General features: G+C 43.7%; 2 protein-coding genes across 4 annotated transcripts in view; both read right to left on the bottom strand.

Annotated features, from left to right (window-relative positions):
- The window catches only part of LOC119396898 (hairy/enhancer-of-split related with YRPW motif-like protein), a 62196-nt gene extending 40632 nt beyond the window's left edge, over positions 1-21564 (bottom strand). Inside the window, exon 1 of the mRNA XM_049417272.1 lies at positions 21561-21564. The gene's annotated coding sequence lies outside the window, so the exon portion shown is untranslated. The remainder of the gene's footprint in view (positions 1-21560) is intronic.
- Positions 3481-20570, bottom strand: LOC119396897 (protein held out wings). 3 transcript variants are annotated; one of them, XM_037664262.2, is made up of 9 exons: positions 20309-20569; positions 18062-18195; positions 16699-16815; positions 13372-13515; positions 13195-13285; positions 11123-11173; positions 10728-11042; positions 8428-8516; positions 3481-6548 (listed from the first exon to the last, which is right to left on the bottom strand). In XM_037664262.2, exons 1-8 carry the CDS (start codon positions 20433-20435, stop codon positions 8446-8448), a joined length of 1050 nt encoding a protein of 349 aa, XP_037520190.1. In that variant the 5' UTR covers positions 20436-20569; the 3' UTR covers positions 3481-6548; positions 8428-8445. The 3 variants fall into 3 exon arrangements, with proteins under 3 accessions (XP_037520190.1, XP_049273232.1, XP_037520188.1); XM_049417275.1 differs by lacking the exon at positions 11123-11173; XM_037664260.2 differs by lacking the exon at positions 3481-6548 and having other exon boundaries at positions 7664-8516; positions 20309-20570.
- Positions 21565-22037: the final 473 nt, after the last annotated feature.

Below are 22037 nucleotides of genomic sequence, written 5' to 3'. Positions count from 1 at the left end.
AAAATAGGAGTTTTTCACAAATAGTTGAGGCCTTCAGCAAGTGCCCCCCTCCCCCTGGCTACGGGCCTGGTGCTTGGTAACACATTCCGAGTCTTGTTTTAAATGGGTTATTCGCATCTAGGTGCGATACAGTTATACCGGAAAGGGATACACTCATTGTGTGTCTTTGCTGTAAAAATCCTGTTCAAGCCTTTACCTTTGTTTTTCTTGACCAAGGGAGCCAGTTTTATGGCATTCCATCTCCCAGCTCATAGAAACCTCCTTCGCCTTTATCTTTGCAGCTCTCACTGACACAGGTTTGAAGTTCTTTTTTAACTGTAGCCACTGCCTTCTTATACAAAAAATGTTTCGATGGCATTACGACAAACCCTCCTTTTTTATCCTGCTGTAGTAGTCCGATGTTGTTACGTCTAAAAAACCAGACGATACCCGATGTGGAGTCCTTCCTCTTTGACATTTCATCAGACTTCTTCACTGTCCTGGTTAGACTGTCCATGCCATGTGCTCACTGGCTTTAAACTGCAATCCCCAAATCCCGTCCTCGTCGCCAATGTGACGTTTGGGTTCCGGCATGTAAAAGTACAAGAGCGAGTGACCAACCAACACAGGCTCCGGTGACTGACTGACCTTATTTCAGTTTGCGCACTCTGCGAACTGCGCCGTTGGCTCATGAGGCAGGGTGGTGTCGTCATGAAAAAATGACAATTATGTCTGATAGAGCTAAAAACGCGTTGCATCAAGTCCCCAATTTATTACAAGGCGCTGGACACTTGAGTGCAGGAAGGTGGTAGGATGTTGCTTTTTACGTATTTTGATGAGCCACAATTAATTATGGAGTAAATAACTATCTACTGGCAGGTGATAGCTTGGCATTCTAGAATAAAAGGAATTGTATCACTGACTGAAGTGAGTGCACAATTTATTTATTGGCTGTAAGCATTACGAGAAATTAAAAAAAAAATATTGTTTTTCCATTGGTGCTGTTTGCAGAATGTCAAAAATGTATCTACAGAAGAGGTCATTTTTGATACATGCAACACTGAAAGTTAAGAGAATACAAAAGGAATGTGTGGGAGGGGGTTGAATTCACCCAAAGTTATAATGTCTGTTCAATTTATTTGCCATCACTGGTCATGAATGGCAAGAACGGGGTTCACCAATGTGCACATGACTCCTTCAGCATATAGTTAGCCTAATGCTTCTTGTACGACATTCATTCATGACCTAATGAATAACATGAAAAATTAAGGTGCATACACATTAATAAGCAGAACGGTGCACACAATGGACACGGAGAATGAAAACACATTGTGCATTGCATGTTTTCATCATTCCTTCTTCTCTCCGTGTCCCTTATGCACAATGCTATACCTACTAACAGGCCCAAATAGCAACTTTAGTACAAACACAGTTGTTCTATCTATATATGCTTTTGAATGTAAGTGACTAAATTATGGCTTAGAACTTTCCTAGACACATTACAAGGTTAGACACTAGTGCACTTTTGATAGATATATCCAGCTCCTTCCAGAATGGCTACATGATTCTGGAGCCAGTACAGCTAAGGACTTTTTAGTACCACAGTAAAAATGACCACATACAAATAAATGTATATGCGATGTGCAAGGATTAAGTGCCTATCATTTAACTCAATTCATTTATTGTAAGAAAATCATTTAACTATCATTTAATGTAAGAAAATGGAAAGTGTGGATCTTTATTCATGATTTCAGATTGATTGGTGACTTCATAGAATTTATTTCGGGCCTTGAAAGGCATAGGATGATGGCAACTCTGGAATATGTTAGCAAATGTTGGTCCCTATGCTTGGCTCAAGTTACACAGCCAAACTTGCTCCAACCAATCCTTAATCCAACACCACACATCTGGAGGATCGGCCAGGAGGGTATTTGTCGTTTGGTCTTGAACTGCTAAAGTTCACTTGTGGTACGATTCGCAACAAATTGGAATGTTTGGGTTGGTAGCATATTGCTACGGTAGTTTATTTCTAAGAATATAAATATTTCTTACATGAAATATTTATATTCTATTTACAATATTTATTCATTATTGTGGGCTGCAGAAACAGCAGTAAATCAGCCATGTATGGCCAACGTACCATTATTTCTACTTCAAACTCCGGCCAGCTTGTTGACGCACTGAAACTTTTGATACAATTTGTTTGTTAGAGGAAGTAACAACTTCAGTAGAATAAGGCTGCTTGGTTACTGTGCATGGAGTCTTCGTCCAGAGCCCCACAGGCAATTGCGGCTCGCCAGGCCTTGTCAAGTGTCCCCAACTGACGAGTCTGTCCTTAACTGGCAGTGAAACCGAGTCTGTGGGACACTACGTGCACTGGTAGGTTATGTGTTCAAGTGTCGAGGTGGAGTCACACTATTGACGTTTGTCGCTGTGTTTTTTGGGAAATATTTTGTGAGGTCAATGTAAGTGTGGATAGGTGTTTGTGTTCTGTACCAGTCCATCGCCTGTAACCTGTCGAGTTTGGGGTAAGCTCAGGCTTTGGTTCACCTCCCCAGTCTCTGTGTGTCGAGCGCGTCTCTCCGTGTCGGAGAGGTGTCTGTTCAAGCAGCATGGGCTGCGGCTAGGCCGGTCATTCCTGTAGCCAGGCGGTTCACCCAATCGTTACCTTTAACTCCAGTGTGTGCCAGACACCAGACTATATACCGTGGTCCATCGGTTAGCCTACTGAACTGTTAAACATGGTCTACATATGACTGACAGTGCAAATTGGCAGCAGCCATTTGCTTAATGTTTTGGCGATGGTTAGCCATCAGCCAGTTTTGCTATGGTGGTAAGAGCTCTCCACGTCGTTTAAAGCATTTCTCGCTTCGGTGGTAATGTACAGGCAAACCTCCATATATCACACGAACCCATCATGGAATAGTTTATTATTCGTTGCCTTAACGTGGTACATCTTGCATATTTTTCACATCTGCTTTAGAAACTTCAGGCCCATCAGTCAATAAAGAAAACAGACTTGCCATCCCGGCCCTGCATATGTGTATGTCCAGTGAAGCTGTTTTATTAAAGTACCACTACAAGTGCCGAGGGGTCTGTGCAATGCCTACTCATATAGGTGCTGCAACACTGAAATCTGTTGCCAAGCTGGTTCTATATATGAAATGCCAACGACATCACTCCTCAGGTTGCAAGCTTTGCATTGTTCGTAAGAGCAAGTCATAGTCAATTATGCGGTTTCAGCGCTTGTTCCATACTTATTCTTTATTGAAATTATTGTAATGCATTAAATTTTTAGTCTCAATTTCGACACATGCTCCAGTGGTCCGTATACTTTTGTTCTTCGGTGTACCTCAGCTCTATAATCTTTAGATTTGCTCTTAACAACCTGGACATGTGGCTATATTTCATGTCACAATCACGACTTGCGACTCCAGGAGGCAGTTTTACCCAATACGTGCCCAGTCGTACAGCGTTCAATAAATTTCAAGAGCCACAAAAGAGGGGAAAAAAAATGAGAATTCTTGTTTTATTGCTATGAGACAATGAAATTAAGTACACAATTATGAAAACATACAAAACCTTCAGATAGGTATGGATGCTTGTTCTTGAAGCTGTTGTGCTCAGTGCCGCAAGAAAGCGGAGGAAAATAAAAATAACGGGTGCAGAATGAAAACCCAAGTGCGAGGACAATGCAACTGGGCCTGGACTGCAGGCACTCTCACTCACAGCCTTGTGTTTGTATTAAGTACACAGTATTGGCAAAATAATGTCAAATGAATAAATGCTCAGTATTTAGCCAAAAGGCACCACCAGTGCCTGTTTAAAGAATACGAAAGAATGTGGGGAAAAAAAGAAAGAATGGGGGGGGGGGGGGAAGAGGTCTACGGTGGTACCACCAAACTTAGGCATGTGATAGAATGGTGAGGCTATTTTGGCACTTGCAGAGATTTTGCATGTGCAAACTGAATGCACTGTAAGGTGGTCCACTTATGAAACTTGGCACATTTTAACCTCTTTGTCACATGTCAAGAATGGAAAATAAGTTGTCCAGACCTGTTTTAAAATGAGATTCTTATCTCACGGCAGCACTTAAAAAAAAAGTCATTGCACAGCACAAGTTTAGGAGAATAATGTTTGAACAGGCAAGAAGTGCGCGAAGAAAAAAAAAAAAACTACAATTTCAAACATACTTGGACAATGCCCGTGCCACCAAGAAATGAAACAAAGATGTACAATTAAGTAGTTCTGCTGGGTAATAACGAGGACATAAATGTACATTTGCATAAATGGCCTTAATGAAAGGAGCAGTGCCACTTAGCGAAGCTGTTTTTTTGAACTTGCACTGCAAAATGCAGAGATCTGTGCCACTGACGAATGCTGTGCGACAGGCACTTTGCCCTCTCTACAGTTGCAGATGATACAGGTTACGCCCCCTATTACGTGCAGCTCTGGCAAGAATGCCAGCATGTTCAAAGCAGTTCCAGAGGCTATTCCACTGCTTTTATAGCACAAGGAGCAGAAGGGAACATGTAAAGGTATTCCCAAAGCTGACTTAAGAGGTAGAACTTTTTTTTTTCTCGAGAGCAGCACAAATGAAAATAGGCACGCTAGCTGCACAACTTCACTCCGTCAACTGCTGCCAAAAAGAAACTCTGCAGAAAGTCATAGCTGCAAGGGACACGAGTGGAACAAAAGCTCAGCTGCCGTGCCATCAAGCTGTGCTTTAAGGAAGCTGACAGCAGCACTTCACATCCTGGTCACAACCTCAGAGTCACAGCTGTTCAGATAAACTCGCCTCTTGGCACTCTGTCACCACCTCAGATATGAGAACAGCTGCCAGAGAAGTGCACAGGAGGAGAGGTGTTGAACAACAACAAAAACAACAAAAGGTGAAAATTAAAATCAGCACATTATGTACAGAAATAACTTAAGTAGAATGGTGAAGAATGCATAGGTACCAGCTTGGACCAGTGCACACCAAGGGGAGCATATTTGGGGGTGGGGCCTTCCTGGCTCAGAATGAAAAACATGAGTAGACTGTGCCCCTAACAAAACACTGATACTAAGAGAAATGATTACGCAACAAAGTTCACACACATTGAAAATGAAAAAAAAAAAAACAACTTCATTGCAATCTTATCCCTAGCTTTCCAGCAGATACCTGCAAAATGGAACAACTACACAATAACTTGTGACCAACCTTAAGGCAGGTGTGCTAAACAGTGGAGTGCCGAACATGATAAAAAATCTGTGGAAGTCAACCATTAAGGCACTGAGATTCTTCAGGAATTGTGGATGTTAATGAGCTATTGCACAAGAGTTTGAATGCTTCTCACATGTCGGGTCAACGATGGCACACCTACCTTTCTGCCTTGCTCAAGTCTTAAGCAATAAGCAGCCAAAAACAGAACATAACTACAGAAATCCCTAGGCTGAAAACACATTCTGAACAAACTTCTTTTGCTTCCGCCCACTGATGAAGCAAGACAGCACCCACACAAAAACGCACTTTTTCCTCCAGTACTCTTCTAGGGATGAATAGATGTACTCTCCAAACTTCATGTGCAACACTGATGAGCAGACTACAACTGTCAAAAAAACCTTAAGGCACTGTGTGTGTGTGTGTGTGGAAGATTTGAACTTGTGTGAAAATTTTCTTGAGACAGCCAATGTGTCACCCAGAAGTAACATGGTCCATCACTCATAACAGGAAAAAGAGCAGAGTATTGTGGTGTGTAGACCAGCTACCCAAACCAAAAGACGTGACAGTATAGTAGCCGTCTATTCAGGCATGCTTAAGAAATGAAAGCTGCTCAAGTGGATGGTTTGAAGCCAGGACTTCACAGTTCAAAAGTTTGACCACTACCCAATCCCCACCCTAACAATTTATAGAACTCAATGTACCTCGTTTTGGAGCACAAGTCCTGAAAGAAATGTCATTGCGCTGGCATTTATAGCATCAAACACCTTGTCGTTAATATAAATTTGTGCCAGTAGCTCCAGCGTGCCTTGTACAAAACGAAGGTCGCAATACACAATGTGCATTAGACTTCATACTTGCAAAAAAATGGCTGCTTCAGCCAATAACAGAAACTGGTGCTACTGCAACAGCAATGCTTGAGCCATGCTCATGGCAATCCTTTAAAAGCACCCGTCGGTTGTGCACGCTATTAGTGACCAAACCTTGCCAGGCTAGCAAGATTAAAGCTGTTCCATTACACACGTGAGGCTGCCAGTGCACTTTGTGTGTATTCATAATTACGTGCCAAGGAGTAATCACAAGTAATGTCTGTCCACATGGGTGTTGGCCACGGGCAGCACAATTGCACCTATAACGCTGGTTACAACACTTGTCAGATTATGGTAAGAATAAAGCCAACAAACTGGCAGAAGGGGCAAAATACAGACAACGTGCCAAGAAGCGTCATCAACAGAAGGTAGTCGGACGTCGGTTTACCACCGCAGCCGCCGTTAGTCCGAGCACAGCCGAGCTTTTCCAAGGGGTGTCAGTGGGTGGGGGGTTAGTGGTCTTCGTTTGGCGGACGGAAGATTGTGGTGGATGGAGTCTGGGTTAACAGAAAAAAAAAAAAAAAGGCAGAGAAAGAGAGAGAAGAAAAAAAAAAGGAAAGAAAAGACTGTTAGTAGTAGTTCTTGTACAGCATAAATTAAATAATTTCGAAGAAACAAACCACACGCACACAGGTTCATCAGTTCTCAGGTCAGCAGATGGGGTGGGGCTTATTACTACTACCAAGCTCTTGTTACAAACTTGTCTGAACGGTTAAGAAATGCTACATGACCTTTTGCAAGCTGATGCTGACCTATAACATTAGAACTTTCAGAATGCCAAGCGTGCCAAGAACAATGAAAGTGTGCTGGCGTTTACTAAAGTTGCCCAAATCAGTGGATCAGTGCTATATGGCTTAGCCAAAGTTTTTCTTCATGTTAAATCCATTTGCAGTTGCCTAACCATTTTTGAGATTTATACTAGAACAATGAGAAATATAAATGCCTCAGGAGTGCAGTACTCCAACTGAACTGAAAGTACAGACATTTTCAGTTCTGCCTGACCACATAGCAAATAGCTAAATGTTACACCTAAGCAGTGCGGCATTTTTCTTTCAAACATTTAAAATATGAGAGACCTGAATTCTGTCTAAATGAACAATTAGTGAGAGACTACTATGCTAAAACAAAACCATCTGTGACCGTGACGCACAATGTAAGCAAGCACACACGATTGAGGGGCACTGTCACAGCTGTATCTACAGGCCCCCAAATATTGGCACACGTAAGCGAGAGAGGGTGAAAGGTATTAAAAAAATGAAGCACCGCAAGTGAGACAGAGGGGCAAAGGTGGCTTCCTCTGAGAGAAGATTATCACATAAAAGAGTGGTTGATCCAGTGCTAGTGCATTAGTACTTATTGCAACAAGCCAGACAGAGGTGCGAAACATATGCAACAGCACAAGTTAGTGCCCAATTTCTCCTGTGCAGCAGAAGACACGCCTGCACAAAGCTATGCCTCTGGCAATCAGAGTGAAAATGCTTTTGTGAGCCCCTTGCAACTGTAGAGTCAGTAAAAGCAGTGCACGCAAACTAGATAGGGAAAACGAGATGTCTGAAAAAAGAATTGGTTTTCTTTTTTATGAGTGGGCGCAGAAAAAAAAAAGTCAACAAGCTTTCTATGCAGGCTTTGAAGTCTATTTTATTCCATTCTTCAAATATATATAATATGTATAATATAATATAAATAATATCTTAACGAACCATATGTACAAATCATCCATCAAAACAAAAAGGACACACTGCTCAACACCAGTTTGGAAAAAGAAAAGTTCACAGGTTGCCTTGAGCAAGTACACGTCAAGAGCAGCAGCAGGTTGAGCAATGTGTGTGCTTTTAGCATGTCCATTTTGAACTGAAAAGGGAAGGGGCCAGGGACAAAGCTATGCATGTGTGTGTATACAGCATATATATATTTATATATAGATATATGTATATATATCTATAAAAAAAACAGGCATACAAAAGAGTCAAGTTTACTGTCGCCACCACAATTCCTAAAATGGCACTTCACCGTCAAGGCTCACTCCTAGAGACAACCATGATCATTCCAAACAAAAAATATGCAAAAGCACAAAGAACGATGTTGGCAACAAACTATACTTGGCCAAGATGAAGTAGCCAGCAACGGTTCAACAAAAAATGTTGAAACTTGCTGCGATTGACTGCATGTGCAATTTGATGACAGCGCCTGACAGCAATTAAATGTACAGCTGCAGTTGAATGCAAGGTAAAAGGCTGTTGATTTCTCTCAAATGTGGACCTACATAGTGTGCACAGTAGAGGTTGTGCGGCTATAATGAAACAGTAGCAAAAGTTTGGCCTTGAGAGAAAAAAAAGGTGCGAGGGGAAAAAGGCAAACGATAGCAATTTCACCAACCTTGGGGTTAGGCCCTCATTATAGGGACCCAATCCGCTGGTAGGGGTGTTCGCGAATCGCCAAATGACGGCGTTGTTTTGCTGCGGCACCTAAGAAGTGGCAGTCAGGAAATCGGGCAGAGTTAAAACACACACAGTATGTGGCCCCCAAATCAATTTGTCATGCATATCCCACACAGCATGCCACCCAGGAACCATTCCTCAGAGAACAAACACTGCCTAGATAGTTCTAGACACACCGGCTTGTTGAGATAAGCGCATCTGAACATTTGAGGGTGACGAAGCAGACAGAAAATGTTAAGTGGGAAATAGTGGCCAGAGACGTTTCTGTTTTACAAGACATGTATCTATGTGCTGCAATAATAATAATAAAAAGACCATTAGCTACGACTGCTACACGCAGAGAACAGTGGACTTGCATGTGTGCTAGCTACGCTCAAACTCTGTGCGTGCTTGTTGTGCCTTCTGTGTAGAATTGCAAGAGAGCTGTTCCAGCTGCATATAGGCGAGTCTCACCACCACCCGGGTATGCTCAAGGGTTTTTGAACTTGACTAGAACAACTGCACGCACCAGCACGACACACACATTTGAGGCCAACGAGCCCCGGCCATGCAGCTGAGACCCTCTCCCATTTGCCAATTTCCAAAGCCCCTGAGGGACACCACACGCGGCACACAGGGAATGCCACAAGTAATGAGAGCGAGCCAAAACTAAGCGAGCCTCTGCCAAGAGCAGTGCCGACACATTACGGAAGCTTTTCGTCAAGCTTGAGGTATATCGAAACAACTTGTAAGCAAACCTATGCAACCACTACATGTGGAAACATGTATAGCAATCGGGCGCAAAAACTCAATGGCAAACGTCTTTTCTCAAAGGCATACACAGACAGACACTGCAACGCAGGTACAACAATAAGAAGCAAAGCAAAAACAAAGAAAAAGAAGTGGAACTGAATAAATTAGAGAACAAAGAAACAACAAAATATAAGTCTGAAACCCCCTGAGCACATGCACATGTATGTACATAAATGCTTGTCTATGCAACAAAATTGCGAATCTCATTGTATGTACATTGACGAAACACGCACATATGTATAGTATCTACAAACCCATGCATGCACAGGAAAACGAAATTCCTCACTAGGTAGAGTGAAAAAAATGCTCAATAAACAAGGAGGAAGACAGAAAACCTTGCACAATGATTTCGAATACAGAAGCTGTTCAAAAACAGAAGGCAAAGCAATGCATTCATAAAGAAGGACAAAGAAAAAAAGAGCAAAGGCAGCAAAAGGAAACTGAAACAGTTGTTCCTGGTCCCTGCACTGTAAAAACAATATTTACACGCTGCCCACACATACACCAAAAGTTCCACAAATGACATTGGTTTGAAGCTGGATGCAGGGGAGAATCAAACGAGTCTTTGAAATGCCCCCATATGTGTGGTGAAATTAGCTTAAGAAAGAGGCATGCTGGAATGTCCATCCCTGAAATCTACACCACATGCAAAGCTGCACTTCTTTAAGCCTCTGAACACCTGAACAAGGCTTTGCCCGACAAAATATGGAATGGCTTTCTGGAAATGTCACACCTCGGTGTATTTCCACATTGCATTTAGAGTGGCATTTCGCCACTTATCCGATATGAGGCTCAAAGGGAAAAGCACCTTGGGAGAAAAATGCTGCCATCTAAGCAACTATCCCATAGTTAAAAACCACTTGCATTGAATGCAGCTGTGAGGCTAAATTATCGGACAGCCACAGTATGGAAAAAGCCTGTTGGAAGGTGGTGTGTCATGCTAAGAGTACTTTTGCAATTTATGACTGGCATCTAAAAAAAAATCTTCCAACAAGCACTGAACAAGCCAATTTTATGTGCATCGGGGCATATGTGAACAAAATGTTTACACTACAGCATAATTTGTCATTCAATGAAGTAGCGCCCTGTACACACAATGAACCGCCACATGACTGTTGGAATCCTGAAGTCAACTGTGTTTTTCACTTTTAATTTTGACAAACTCAAACATGTCGAAAAGACAATAGTAAAATAAGACAAACAGCAGAAGCAATAAACAAAGTTTCAACAGAGTTGGACTGAAACCATATTTGAGTGACCTTCTGCATGTTGCAACTGTTCAAGGCGACGCACCAGCAGGCAAAAGGCACTGCTAGGACGCACCTGAACAAAGGAGAGCAAGGCTTGGCCTTGTCATCAGCATGCGAGCTAGTGGAAGTTTGGGACCAGAAAAGAGAAAGAGGAAGGCACGAGGGGGAGGGAACACTCATCGTCCAAACAACCCACCGGCTGGGGAGTGGTCGGGAGCATACTCGGTGAGCAGAGGGGACGTGAGCGCAGCATATTGGTGATAGTCGGGATACGCCGCATAAAGCAGGCCCGCTTCTGTTGGGGCTATGAGGGGTGGTGGTGGGCCCGAGCCATTCAGCAGGGCACTAGGGGGGCCCACGGGCAGACCACGCGGGGATAAAATCAGGGGCGCTCCGAGTGGTGTGGATGGGGCGCGCAGAGGAGAAGCCAGTGCCACAGGTGGTGGAGGGGCAGCTGCCATCAACCGTTGTGCGTCGGCAGCTGACAAGGCCAGTCCCATGGCTGTGGGCGCTGTGTGCAAGGAAGAGAAGACAAAAGAAAAACAATCAAATGTAAGGCACAGAACGTACCCGAGGTTGCTGAGCATTTACCTGCAAGAGTGAATGAGGCTTTAGCAAACGGGCTGTTCTCAAAAGTGAAACCTGGGTGAGAAAGGCACCTTCCATGTTACACAGGGCACACTACAAAAATGGCAGCCGCATGTGACAGGTGGAGGAAAATGCAAGCAGTCAGACACACCAAGACAGGCTGAAGCTAAAGCATGCTGTCCCTTTTCAAACAGGACGCTTGTACGAATGTGGGCATGGGCTTCACTATAAACACACTAAACCTAAACTTCACTTCCGCTTTACAAAGTGAGACTACACTGTCAATTGCTAGAAAATGAGAGCGAGGTAAAAAAGTGTCTCAACTTCTAGCGTAATCTGGATTGAGTGAGCCTGAATGTACGAATTTACAAGGTCAGTTTCCCACATCCTTCCTTCCTGAACTAGTCAGTGGCATTTAGTCATAGAAAGTTTTACATCTTCAGAAACATGCACATTTAGGCAAATAAGGATTTGAGACCAGGCAATGAAGTGTCTCCACCTTAGGCAGTCAATGCCTTACCAAAAGAGGACCTCATGATAGCGTAGCTACATACAGTTTAGAGATGTAGATAGGCCACAACTAAAGGTTGCGACAATAAGGAGTCGTCTTACAATAACACCATAACACAAAACATGGCTGCACTGGCATTAAAAATATTGCAACATGGATGTGCTCTGCTCAGCGAGAAATGTAAAATGCAGGTACTATATAAATGAAGTGCGATGCTTTACAAGCATTGCATGCATGCAGATGTGAGCCAGGCTCATGCAAACTGATCGGAACAACTGAACCAAGTAGAGCGTTTTGGCTGAGCTGTATTTCGATGTATGCATGACAAGCACTAGACACAGAGGCACACACACTAAATTAGCAACTGTCTTGTTGTCTAATGTCAGGCCTGGGTGCTACATGATGTATGTTCCATTAGTGACTTGACATATCAGATTTTATATGGTTTCATCCTTGTTAACCTCCAAGTACTCTGGTGTACTGTTGTATGAAATTTCCTCTATCCAGCTTTGTGCCAACCCAATGTAAATTTAAATATGACATACCAATGGGAAAACAGGCAGAGTCAGGTTTTATGCTTGAAATGAGAAAACAACCAACACCTGTGAGTTAAACCTTGCAAGCGATTGCAAGAATGCGTGGCGATAAATGGCAATAAGGTGCACTGAAAAATGTTGGCATCTGATCACAACCTGCATTCAGGAGGTTGATGCACCAAATTTTGATGTGTGAAAATGTCACGGGAGTGTAAAACCGTGTCTATTTTTAATTTGGGTTGAAATGTGAAATTACAGTGATGAGATAGATACTGAAAACAGGGACCATTTGATGACAACCAGTATTAAGTGATGTGCATAAAAGGCAATACTCCACACCACTTGATAGCAAGGGCCACTATTAGTACGGCTGCCACAGCAAGTGTTCCCTGTTGCCAAAAATCCACAGTATTTGCATCAACAGACTTTACATCGTATTGCATACAAAAAATTTATGTTGTAATACAGGTTACATATTGAAGAGTACGATAACATTAAACGAATACCACAGAGTATTCACAACTTGCGTATGTTACTGATCATGTACCGTATTTACTCTATTGTAACGCGACCACGATTATACCGCGAGGGGTGACTTTTCATTGGGTCCAGGAAGAAAAAAACTTAGTTTTGGTATTCGATTATAACGCGAGTGTCGAATTTAGGTAGCAAAAACCTGGAAAAAATCTCGCGTTACATTCGAGTGAATACGGTATTTGCAACAAGTTTCACAATAAGAACCTACATTCGAAACTTCAATGACTAATTGAACCACTACCAATATCTTACCAATATCAAACACAACCTCTTTATTTCCATCATAACCACAATATGTTTTAGACAGTTCTAAATCAGATTAAACAGCAATTATATAAAAAAGGCAGGTTGACAAAATTAAAAGCATAGTGGTGCCAGTATTTGAACAACTGGTTTTAAGCAAGCAAATTATGTAATAAGATGCCAACAGCATGAGTCAACATAGACACCGTTATCTACAGTTCTTCAAGCCTCTACAAGTAGTCACTCACCCGCTCCTTTGGTGCTGCTATCCCTGTAGGTGCCATTTATGATGGCAAGTTCCATGAGCTGCCTCTTCTTCAATTCGTCTTCACCTTCGGTCTGCCAAAAGGGAAGGCCCACAATTCACCAATCTGCACTTGCCACACAACACAACACATGCTGCTGCAAAGACGGACTAAACTCACAACTGGCACAAGTAGCTTGCGAACTTCGTCCACTGCCTTCTGCAGTTTGACCTCTGCCCTGTTGCTTGAGTCCTCGCAAGTGATGAGCACGTGAAGATCGTCATTGAGGTGCTCCCAGTTCGGCTTGCCTCTGTTCATGTCCTCCTAGGGGAGTATTAACAGTGTCGAAAATGAACCAAACATCAACAGCTGTTGGTTCCCTATGCATACTAGGGTGCTACCCCTGGCTCACTTTTACCAAAGCTGACCCAGTGATACAGGAATTAGTTAAACTGACAAATATATATAGCAAAACCTCTTCAATATGTTCCTATTTTGTACAATCTCCTGGTGCCAACATTTGCAATACTGTAATCAAGCAAAAGTGCGCAATATTTTGGCGAATCCAGGTTGTACATTTTCCTGGTAGAACGTTTTTCCTCTAGTGTTTTTTTTTTCTTCAAAAACGCATGAGTGAGGTTCTACTGTGTTACTACAGCTAGACCGTCCTTGCCTGTTTGATGTGTTCTACAATGCTGCTTCAACAACTACAATGCACCCCTTGCTGATATTTCCTCATTATTATAGTGGATCCTGAACCACACCTACACCAAATTCCAGTCTTTCACAGAAACACCACCAAAAAGCATGCATATTTAGGACTACAATGACTGAATATTTTTCGGGTAAAAGGGACCCCAAAGATGGTATGTCCTGAAACCCTCCACATGAACTTCGTGAGCCTGGTGCTAAAGTACAGCACCTCATGAAGTACTCCCCAGCTGTTACTGTGTTAGGAAGCTTAGTGGGATGCAAATTCCTTATTACTGATCGCAGGCACCCATGCATTCATTGTCATTGAACACCATCTTGATGTGTTATGTAAAAAAGGAAAATGTGTGTGAGAAAATCTCAGGGTGCTTGCAGAGACAATATTCTTGGTCCCAACAGATATCTGGTAAACACTACTATTAGGCTAGGCTACTACCACAAACCAATTTGAATATTCACCATTATTTAGCTGCTATGGAAGAAGTATTCAATCTATAGTTTGTTTAGTGCAATTAGTAAAGTTGTACTCAATCCAGTAAAAACCCTACTCACAGACATTACAATCATTGTATTATCCCATGCAAAAGAGGTGTTCAAAGCACACCAAAAGAACCAACTAATTGCCGTCATTTACTGCGATGAGCAGTTAGCTTGAGGTTACCTTTGATGCTCTTGCATTTGTGCTGCTTTTGCACAGGCTTCACTTGGGAAACAGTTCAACTTTTTGTACCTTTAATTCTGCAACAGTTTCAGTACACGCTGACATCTCATCAGCTTCACGCTTCAGCAGCTGTGGCACACACTGCCAGCTTCGATCTTCAGATGTTTGTCTCCATCCCTAGTCATATTTGTACCCATGTTTGCTCATGAACATTCAAATCTGGTGAAATTAGCCTGGCATTATGTTACACATGTGCCGACAGAAAAATGCAGTTTTTTCTAAACTTAACGGCTCATTGCAGTAAAATGTTCTTCAACGGGGTGTGTTAATATGACAAGCAGTGCCAATTCTCCAGCACCGTGTATAATAAAGTTCTTGGCAAGTTAGTTGTGCGAAACAGTTAAAAAGGCAGCACGCTTGCAATCAGTCATGTTACGCACATGCAGCGCAAGTGGAAGGCATGCAGTCCACAGGTGTTTCTTAAAGTGTAATCAAAGTTGAATGCAAGAGAACCCAGAGCCATGTTATACAGCAAACTGCAACAGCACTTCCAGCCTTCCCCCAGATTAAGCCATGCAAAATGTGCAACCGCAGGCATTGTTACTGAGTGAGCAATACGTTGCAAGGAAAGCCTAGGAGTGGGATGAATGCAGAGTACTCACTTCAGCCCTGTACATGAAAGCATGAAAGAACACCACACAAGAGGTTAGCTGCTGGAAGAAGCCAAAGTTAATGTTTGGCAGTTTGACATCAATGATAAGATTTAAGACAGATGTGAGATGCAAAGATAACCAGTCAAGCTTAAATACTAGTATGCGTAAATAATAGGTGATAAAACCTGTGGTACAGCCATTGTAAGAGGATGATGTGTGTGAACACTTGAACAGCAACACTATAATTAGGGCTCAGTGTTTTCGGATAAATCCAAAAAAATCTGATAAACACTTGGCGGTAGAAGTTTGGCAATTCGGATTTATCAGATAAACTCCCGATTTTAAAAGAGCATTTTCAACGTTCAAAGGGCATTTTCAAAGCTGAGAATCACCAATCGAAAGGAGCGCACCTCTATCAGAGACAGCAACCTTGTAAAATACACTCGCGTCTAATAACACAAGCTTTAAGGTTGTAATACGAACAAATGGTGTCTTGTATTCAAGCATTTGTGCTTGTATCTATGTGTTTGTGCGTTCAAACCTCCCAGGCATCTAAATACACTTAGTGTGTTCGAATGTTTTTGTGTTCAGATGTCATTTCATCTAAGATTTCGGAGTATTGAGAATAATAATAATAACAGGTCCTTCATTTTTCATCAAGATGATGAGGGAGGCTGGGAGAAAAAGCTGAGAAGCAGCTTTTCAGAGCTGCATGCAAGAATATCTGCAGCAGTTCTTTCGGGTCTCCGAACTGTACGCTAAAGGTTATGAATGTTTCACCTGCATATCTTTCCACATTGCCACTTTTCACGTAGTTCAATACAAATCTGGACACAAAGGCAAATATGAATCAAAAGCCATCCCCAACAGCACAATAAGGAATGTACAGTAATTGACGGCTACCTGTTTATCACTTTTTTAACTTTGTTGACAAATCAAGCCATGTAAAAAATGTGCATAGATGACGTATACGAAATGTATTTTCATTCAAATTATTCAAATTAGCCAGATTCATACTAAAAACGAGTCCTGTGTGCAATCTTCGACTCTTGCTAAGTCCACATTCTAACAAGTTACACTGCACATTTGATCTTGTTTGCTGCCTCATGTTTGACCAAGTGACCTAATGCATGTTTAAAGGTCATAAAGCTGGAAAAGAATTTGTGTGTAGTCTGAACAGTGATAAGCAAATGCTACCTTCCACATTTTGCTTCTGTATTCAGCAACAAGTGACAAAATCTCACACTCAAGTTAAAATTTTCCCCGACTTTCTGTTTTGGAGAAACAGATATAAAATATATACAAGTTTGCTGAAAGCACATAGCAAAGTGTATCACACTCTGAAAGCTTTTCCCTGTCTTGTGTTCGGCACAAGTTTGTGAATCTATGCTACGATGGTTGACTGGTGCTGAAAATATTGCTTTTCAGAAAAACCCGGCCCCCTTTTATCCAGGTACGAGCACACAAAGACAGCCAAATTACCTTTTTCTTGTCCCGCATGGAGCCTTTGCCCCGAACCATAATCTTGCAGCCAGTCTCTTGTTCAAGCTGCTTTGCTGTCATACCACGGGGACCCAAGATTCTCCCAACAAAATTGTACTGCAAGGCAATACAGGCATTCAAATGATGTCAGGCTCTACAACCTGTTTGTGCAACACTATTTAAACAGTAAAGAAGCATAGTGAACAATTAAGTTGTAGTAATAATGGATACGATCTGACGTCTCAATGCTGCACAGATGGCTACAACAGCTCTGAATTAATACTGACCATCCAAAGCCTCTAAAGTGAAGCGTTAAATCAGTTTAGACTTACGAACGGTCTTTCAAAACTATTTTGGCAAGTTTCAGTAATAATGCAATTCGTACAGGAGGAATGATGGCCGAAGCTCCCTTTATACATATTTACACAAAGGACATATATATGAAAATGCCACTGGAACTTCATTAAATATGCATGTTCATGTTGATATGTAAAAGCTACTGAAACTTGTCAAAATCAATCTTAGGGTCTTTTAGAATACTATCTTGAGATGCAACACTTCACCTACACCCACACAAATGCAATCACAGTAAGCTGGTGTGGGAGTTTTAAATTTTGATCACCACCTGTACTCTTTTGTGCCTGTTCTCAAAGTAATGCCTTTTTGGGGGGGCATTGTAGAAGAGTAAGATGCCTCAAATTTTATCTCAGGATCCGTGCAGTTCCAATCCTAAAGCTATTTACTGCCAAGCACAGGCTTCTATAGCAGACGTCTCAACATCTGAAACTCCATAAAGCTTAATAGAGGCAACAGCCCATCTAATGTATTCAAACTTTGTAATTTCAGTTGAGAAACGAACTACCAGGCTTTGAAAACATGAATATAGGAAATCCAATACATAGTTAAATGGCAAAGCCAGAAAAGATATGTAACCACTTTTGGGACACGTGACCTTGCAAACACAAGTAGCTGCCACTTGTGCACAAGAGTACACCCACTTCACAGGGCACTCGATGTTATCTAATCAGAACTGATGCTTCGCTCAACAACTAACCGAGATTTCATGTGCGCCTGCACACATACAAAAGGTGATAACACTGCAAATTATATTTTACTAATTTTCTTGAAATAACCAATGCCTGCTGTAAACATCAAATACACCATGAAATTGCATGAAAAGTTTGCTGCAAATTATTTCAGCTCCCACGCATTACCTGTGAAGCAAGTTTGTTGCTCTAACGCAAATTATTGACAAACACACAATGAAGCACTAGTTTTACTTTTGACAAGCAATGAATGTAACGAATACTATCAAAATTTACATATACCAAAGCAGAATTTGGAATAAAAAGTGATGACTCACATCTGGATGCTCCTTGACAGGTACATAGACTTTTTCAGACCGACTAACAGGCGGTCCTATCCCATCAGGAAGTACCAGGGGCTCTTTTTTCATGCCATTGATTTGAAACAGGGATGACCGGACCTTGCTGATTTCTGCATTGAATACAGGTGCCTTGATTAAACTACTGTGTACGCTCAGGAATCCAGCGGTGAACACGTTTTCAAGAAAATAAATGCACACACCCAGATTAAAAAAAAAGAAGTCCTTTCATGAAACCCAATCAATTTTGACCCCCTGCGGTTCGTGAACGTTCACCGCGTATCTAAATCTACATGAGCGTTTCTGCTGCTCAGCCTTCGCCGAATTGTGGCCGGGAATCGAACCCATGACCTCGAGCTTAGCAGATCAACGCCGTAGCCGCTAGGCTACGTCGGCGGGTCGCCGATTAGCAGTCATTGCTACCCCGCCGACAAGATTTTCGCAGAGGTGACAAGCATGTCCCAACATTAAAAAATTACAAGCACAAAAGTTCTGAAGGCACTTTTGCAGCACGTGCGACTTCGCATGTGCAGAATCGAAAGCACTATCGCTTCATGCCAGGCTTTTATACGTGTGGTAAGGCAGATAGGCACGGTAAAACAATTTGGGGAACAGCCTCCCGGCGTAGCACGACTGCTCGCAGGTTCAAGCCAGGCTGCTAGACTTGCGTAGGTATTACAAAGCGTACAGCGCATACGCGTGACTTGAGGGCTCTGACGTCAAACTGACGCGCGAGAAGTGATAAAGCAAGCAGACAAGCGACCGATAAATCTACAGCTTAGGCTAGTGGCCAGCTCCTTCCATATAAACTGTTCACACACAACCGAGGATGTCATCGCTCTGATCCCGTTACACCAATCCAACAGGAAACAATGATAGGGCTATATCAACTGCCACAGTCTTTATTTTGACAGACTAATCTGACAGCATTGTGGTATTTACACAGCTAAAGCGTACGCCAAGACAACGTGGACAAGCTGGTTTGGAAAAAACGCGTGCGCTAAAATTGCCGGTCGAGTTAACCATCGCGAGGCGGCGAAACCCGTCATGCTGATTTACGTAAGGAAAAAGAACGGGCGCAATGAACAAGCAGTCCGCAGCAGCGGAGATGAGCGCAGGCATTCGAAGCTGCACCTGCGATGCAAGCTGACGAACAAGCGCTACTCGGTCATGCTTGAAAAAGCAGGCGCGCGCATGTCAGCTGCACATTTCACTGCGTGCGCGTCGACCTTGGCGGTAAACAATAAAGAATGGCTTCCGTTTCCGAATGTTTGGAACTTTTAATCGGGATACCCGACGCCTAGACGCAGAGCGGCGGGTGATATGACACAGGAGGTGTGTGAAGGTCGGTATAGATAATAGCACCGCCGGACAGACAACATGATTTCCACGCAGTTCGGCTTCAAAACGAAAGCACCTTTGACATAAAGCGGACATGACGTTAACACGCCGGCAGGTTGGAAACTTGATATGGAAGCTAGTAAACTTCAGACCAAAGCTAGTCTAAATTTCGACAAAAAAATGGAGTGAAGCTTGCACCCCATTTTTAGGAAACGAGGTACCGCTGAGCCACTGAATTTAGAGTGGCTTGGAAGAACGGAATCGCAAGTCCCGACTGAACAGGTGCACCGCGGATGACTTTCGTCACAACCATTCACCTGCTGGGTATGTCGGCGTTACTGGTGCTATCGAAGATGTTTCCGGGCTGAACAACGGCTTCGCAAGCAGCGCACAACTTCCCTCTTACCTAATTATCCCGAGAAATGGCGAAAATCCACAAAGGCATCCGAAAAATTCCAGGATGCGCCCGGCGGGCACACTGCGATGCAGGAGAGAAATCCAACATGGCGTCACTTGTCAGTAGGCTTACAAGCGTCGGAATGCGCTTCATTTTGACGCTGTCGCCGTTTAGCCAGGCAAAATGAAACCACACACGGTCACGACTACGCGTCGCCGGCACAAAGACCACGAAGCAGCACCGATACGCAGAGTCAACCAAAAACATTGCCTCCGAAATGATAAGGGGCGGAACGGATTCCACCACACACATAGCAGCAGAGACCATCTCCACACGAAATCGAAGAACTCGTTGACGGCACCTTCAGGTCTCCTGAGCGAAGGAGCAGGTGGAAGCACTCCGATGTTTTCGCCGTGCTCGATGTTTAGGCCTAAGACGGACTGCACCAAGACAGCGGCTGTAGCAGCCCAGCGACGGCGCAAACTCACCTTCGTCCAGCAGTCTCTCCAAGTGGATGAAAACGTTGGGAAAAGCTGCCAGTTGCTTCTTGTCCTTCAGCAGCTGCGCGAGGTAGTCGGCAATGCTCTGCGTGTTGTTGTTCGAGTTTTCACCCATTGCGCTCTGTGGTCGCTGCTGCTCGAAGAGTGCTGCTGCGAAAGAAGGGCGATCCTGCGCCGACGACGAGCCTCCAGCCTTTCTGCCTCGTGCTTAATCTACTAGCCAAACTCGTCGATTGACCTTCCAAGGAACTCAGCGCGCAGGCGCGTTGGGGGAAGGTCCATTTTCGCGCACAAGGGGAGGTCCCTGGACGGGAGAGGGTGATCCTCACCCCCTCCTCGCCCTTTTCGGCCCTGGCGGCGGCACGCATGACTCGTCGTCTCTCGCGGGTCGGGCCTTTCCTCGGCACATGCGTCGAAAATAACGCCAGCCGACGGCTGCGTCATGCGACACGAGGACCCGACGCGGTCAGGTCTTCGATTAGCCGCTAATGAACAGGGTCCCGCCGACAAAAGACCCGCAGCACCCTCGGTCGTTCGGCTACACCCATGCGGCATGCTGTTCTCGTCGCTTGGAGGCGGCATTCATGCGCTGGTTGCGACGTCGCCTTCGATCGCCTTGTTTCATTCAGCAGTGAGCGCGACAAGGCTTTGCCCGCATTTTTTCCCCACGTAGCATCACTTGCGGCTCTGAAGGTTGTAACTGATTTTTTAAATAATTATGCAAGCGTCATACTTATTTATGACTATTTTTCGATGCTCGTCAACAGACGCAGTTCGTACATACATGCTTTGCCTATATGAATCTATTGAGGAGGCTGGTGCTGCACGATGACCCGTGTTGGAGGGCGTTGGATGTATGCGAACAGCCCTTCCGCCTTGAATGTGAAATGGAACCCAGTCCAGGCGAAGAAGGGCGTTTGCGACATTCACCCAGCGTTGATCTTGCAGTGGTCGCGATCAAGTGGGCCACGCCCACAACCAAGACCTGTACCACGACCTTCTGGGCGGGCTCGGCGCACGCATGATAAACCTTCGAACTAAAAGAAAATGTATGTTTTGATGGAAGTAACTTTTAAGTAAATTTCATTCACCAGTGGTCGTCTGTCAAACTTTACTTGGGTTGCACTCCACACTATCCACGCCAATCGTGATGGAAGCGATCGACGTTCTTTTTTTCTTACTTCGCGTTTTTTTTTTTCTTGCGCGTCCGCGCTACTGAAAAATTCAACTATGGAGCTACGTGCCACGATCACGGTATCACCATGAGCTAGGCCATAGTGGTGCACGTTAAAGAACCCCATCCGGTCAACATTATTCCCGAGTCCCCCACCATGTCGTGCCTCATTTGTATCAAGCATGGTTTTGCCCGTATTTATTGTTCTGTAGCTGTCGAACGATCCGCCAATCATTCGCATTGCTGCAACAGCCCAGCGCGTTATCAAGTTGGCGGCGTCCACCCAGCTAAACTATATGGAACATTGTAGCTCGACTGGCGTCGCCACTGCATTATCTGTGGCAGCGTCACTAAGCGCATGCTCGTCGGGTGCTGCTCGGGCACAACTCCGCTCGTCAGGAGCTTGGACAGCCCGAGGCGGCCATCAGATGGAAACACCTATAAGCACGACTACAACGTATTCGCCTCCATCCTTATATTGGCGTTCGAAATGACGGTATTTACGGCACGCGCGATTGCCGCGGGAGAGCAGCAGGGATAAGC

Source organism: Rhipicephalus sanguineus, chromosome 6 (assembly GCF_013339695.2).
Source record: "Rhipicephalus sanguineus isolate Rsan-2018 chromosome 6, BIME_Rsan_1.4, whole genome shotgun sequence".
Classification (NCBI taxonomy): Eukaryota; Metazoa; Arthropoda; class Arachnida; order Ixodida; family Ixodidae; genus Rhipicephalus; species Rhipicephalus sanguineus.
The sequence above is the reverse complement of the archived record's forward strand: the minus strand, read 5'-3'. Positions and strand labels throughout refer to the sequence as shown.

What these genes read in the sequence shown, in the direction of transcription:
- LOC119396897 (XM_037664260.2), bottom strand. Translation starts at nt 20,435, where the DNA reads ATGGGTGAAAACTCGAACAACAACACGCAGAGCATTGCCGACTACCTC. An exon ending in GCAAGCTACTTGTGCCAGTT is followed by an intron (nt 13,286 to 13,371) that starts GTGAGTTTAGTC and finishes CCCTTTTGGCAG; the next exon opens with ACCGAAGGTGAAGACGAATT. An exon ending in TCCCGACCACTCCCCAGCCG is followed by an intron (nt 8,517 to 10,727) that starts GTGGGTTGTTTG and finishes GCCACTTCTTAG; the next exon opens with GTGCCGCAGCAAAACAACGC.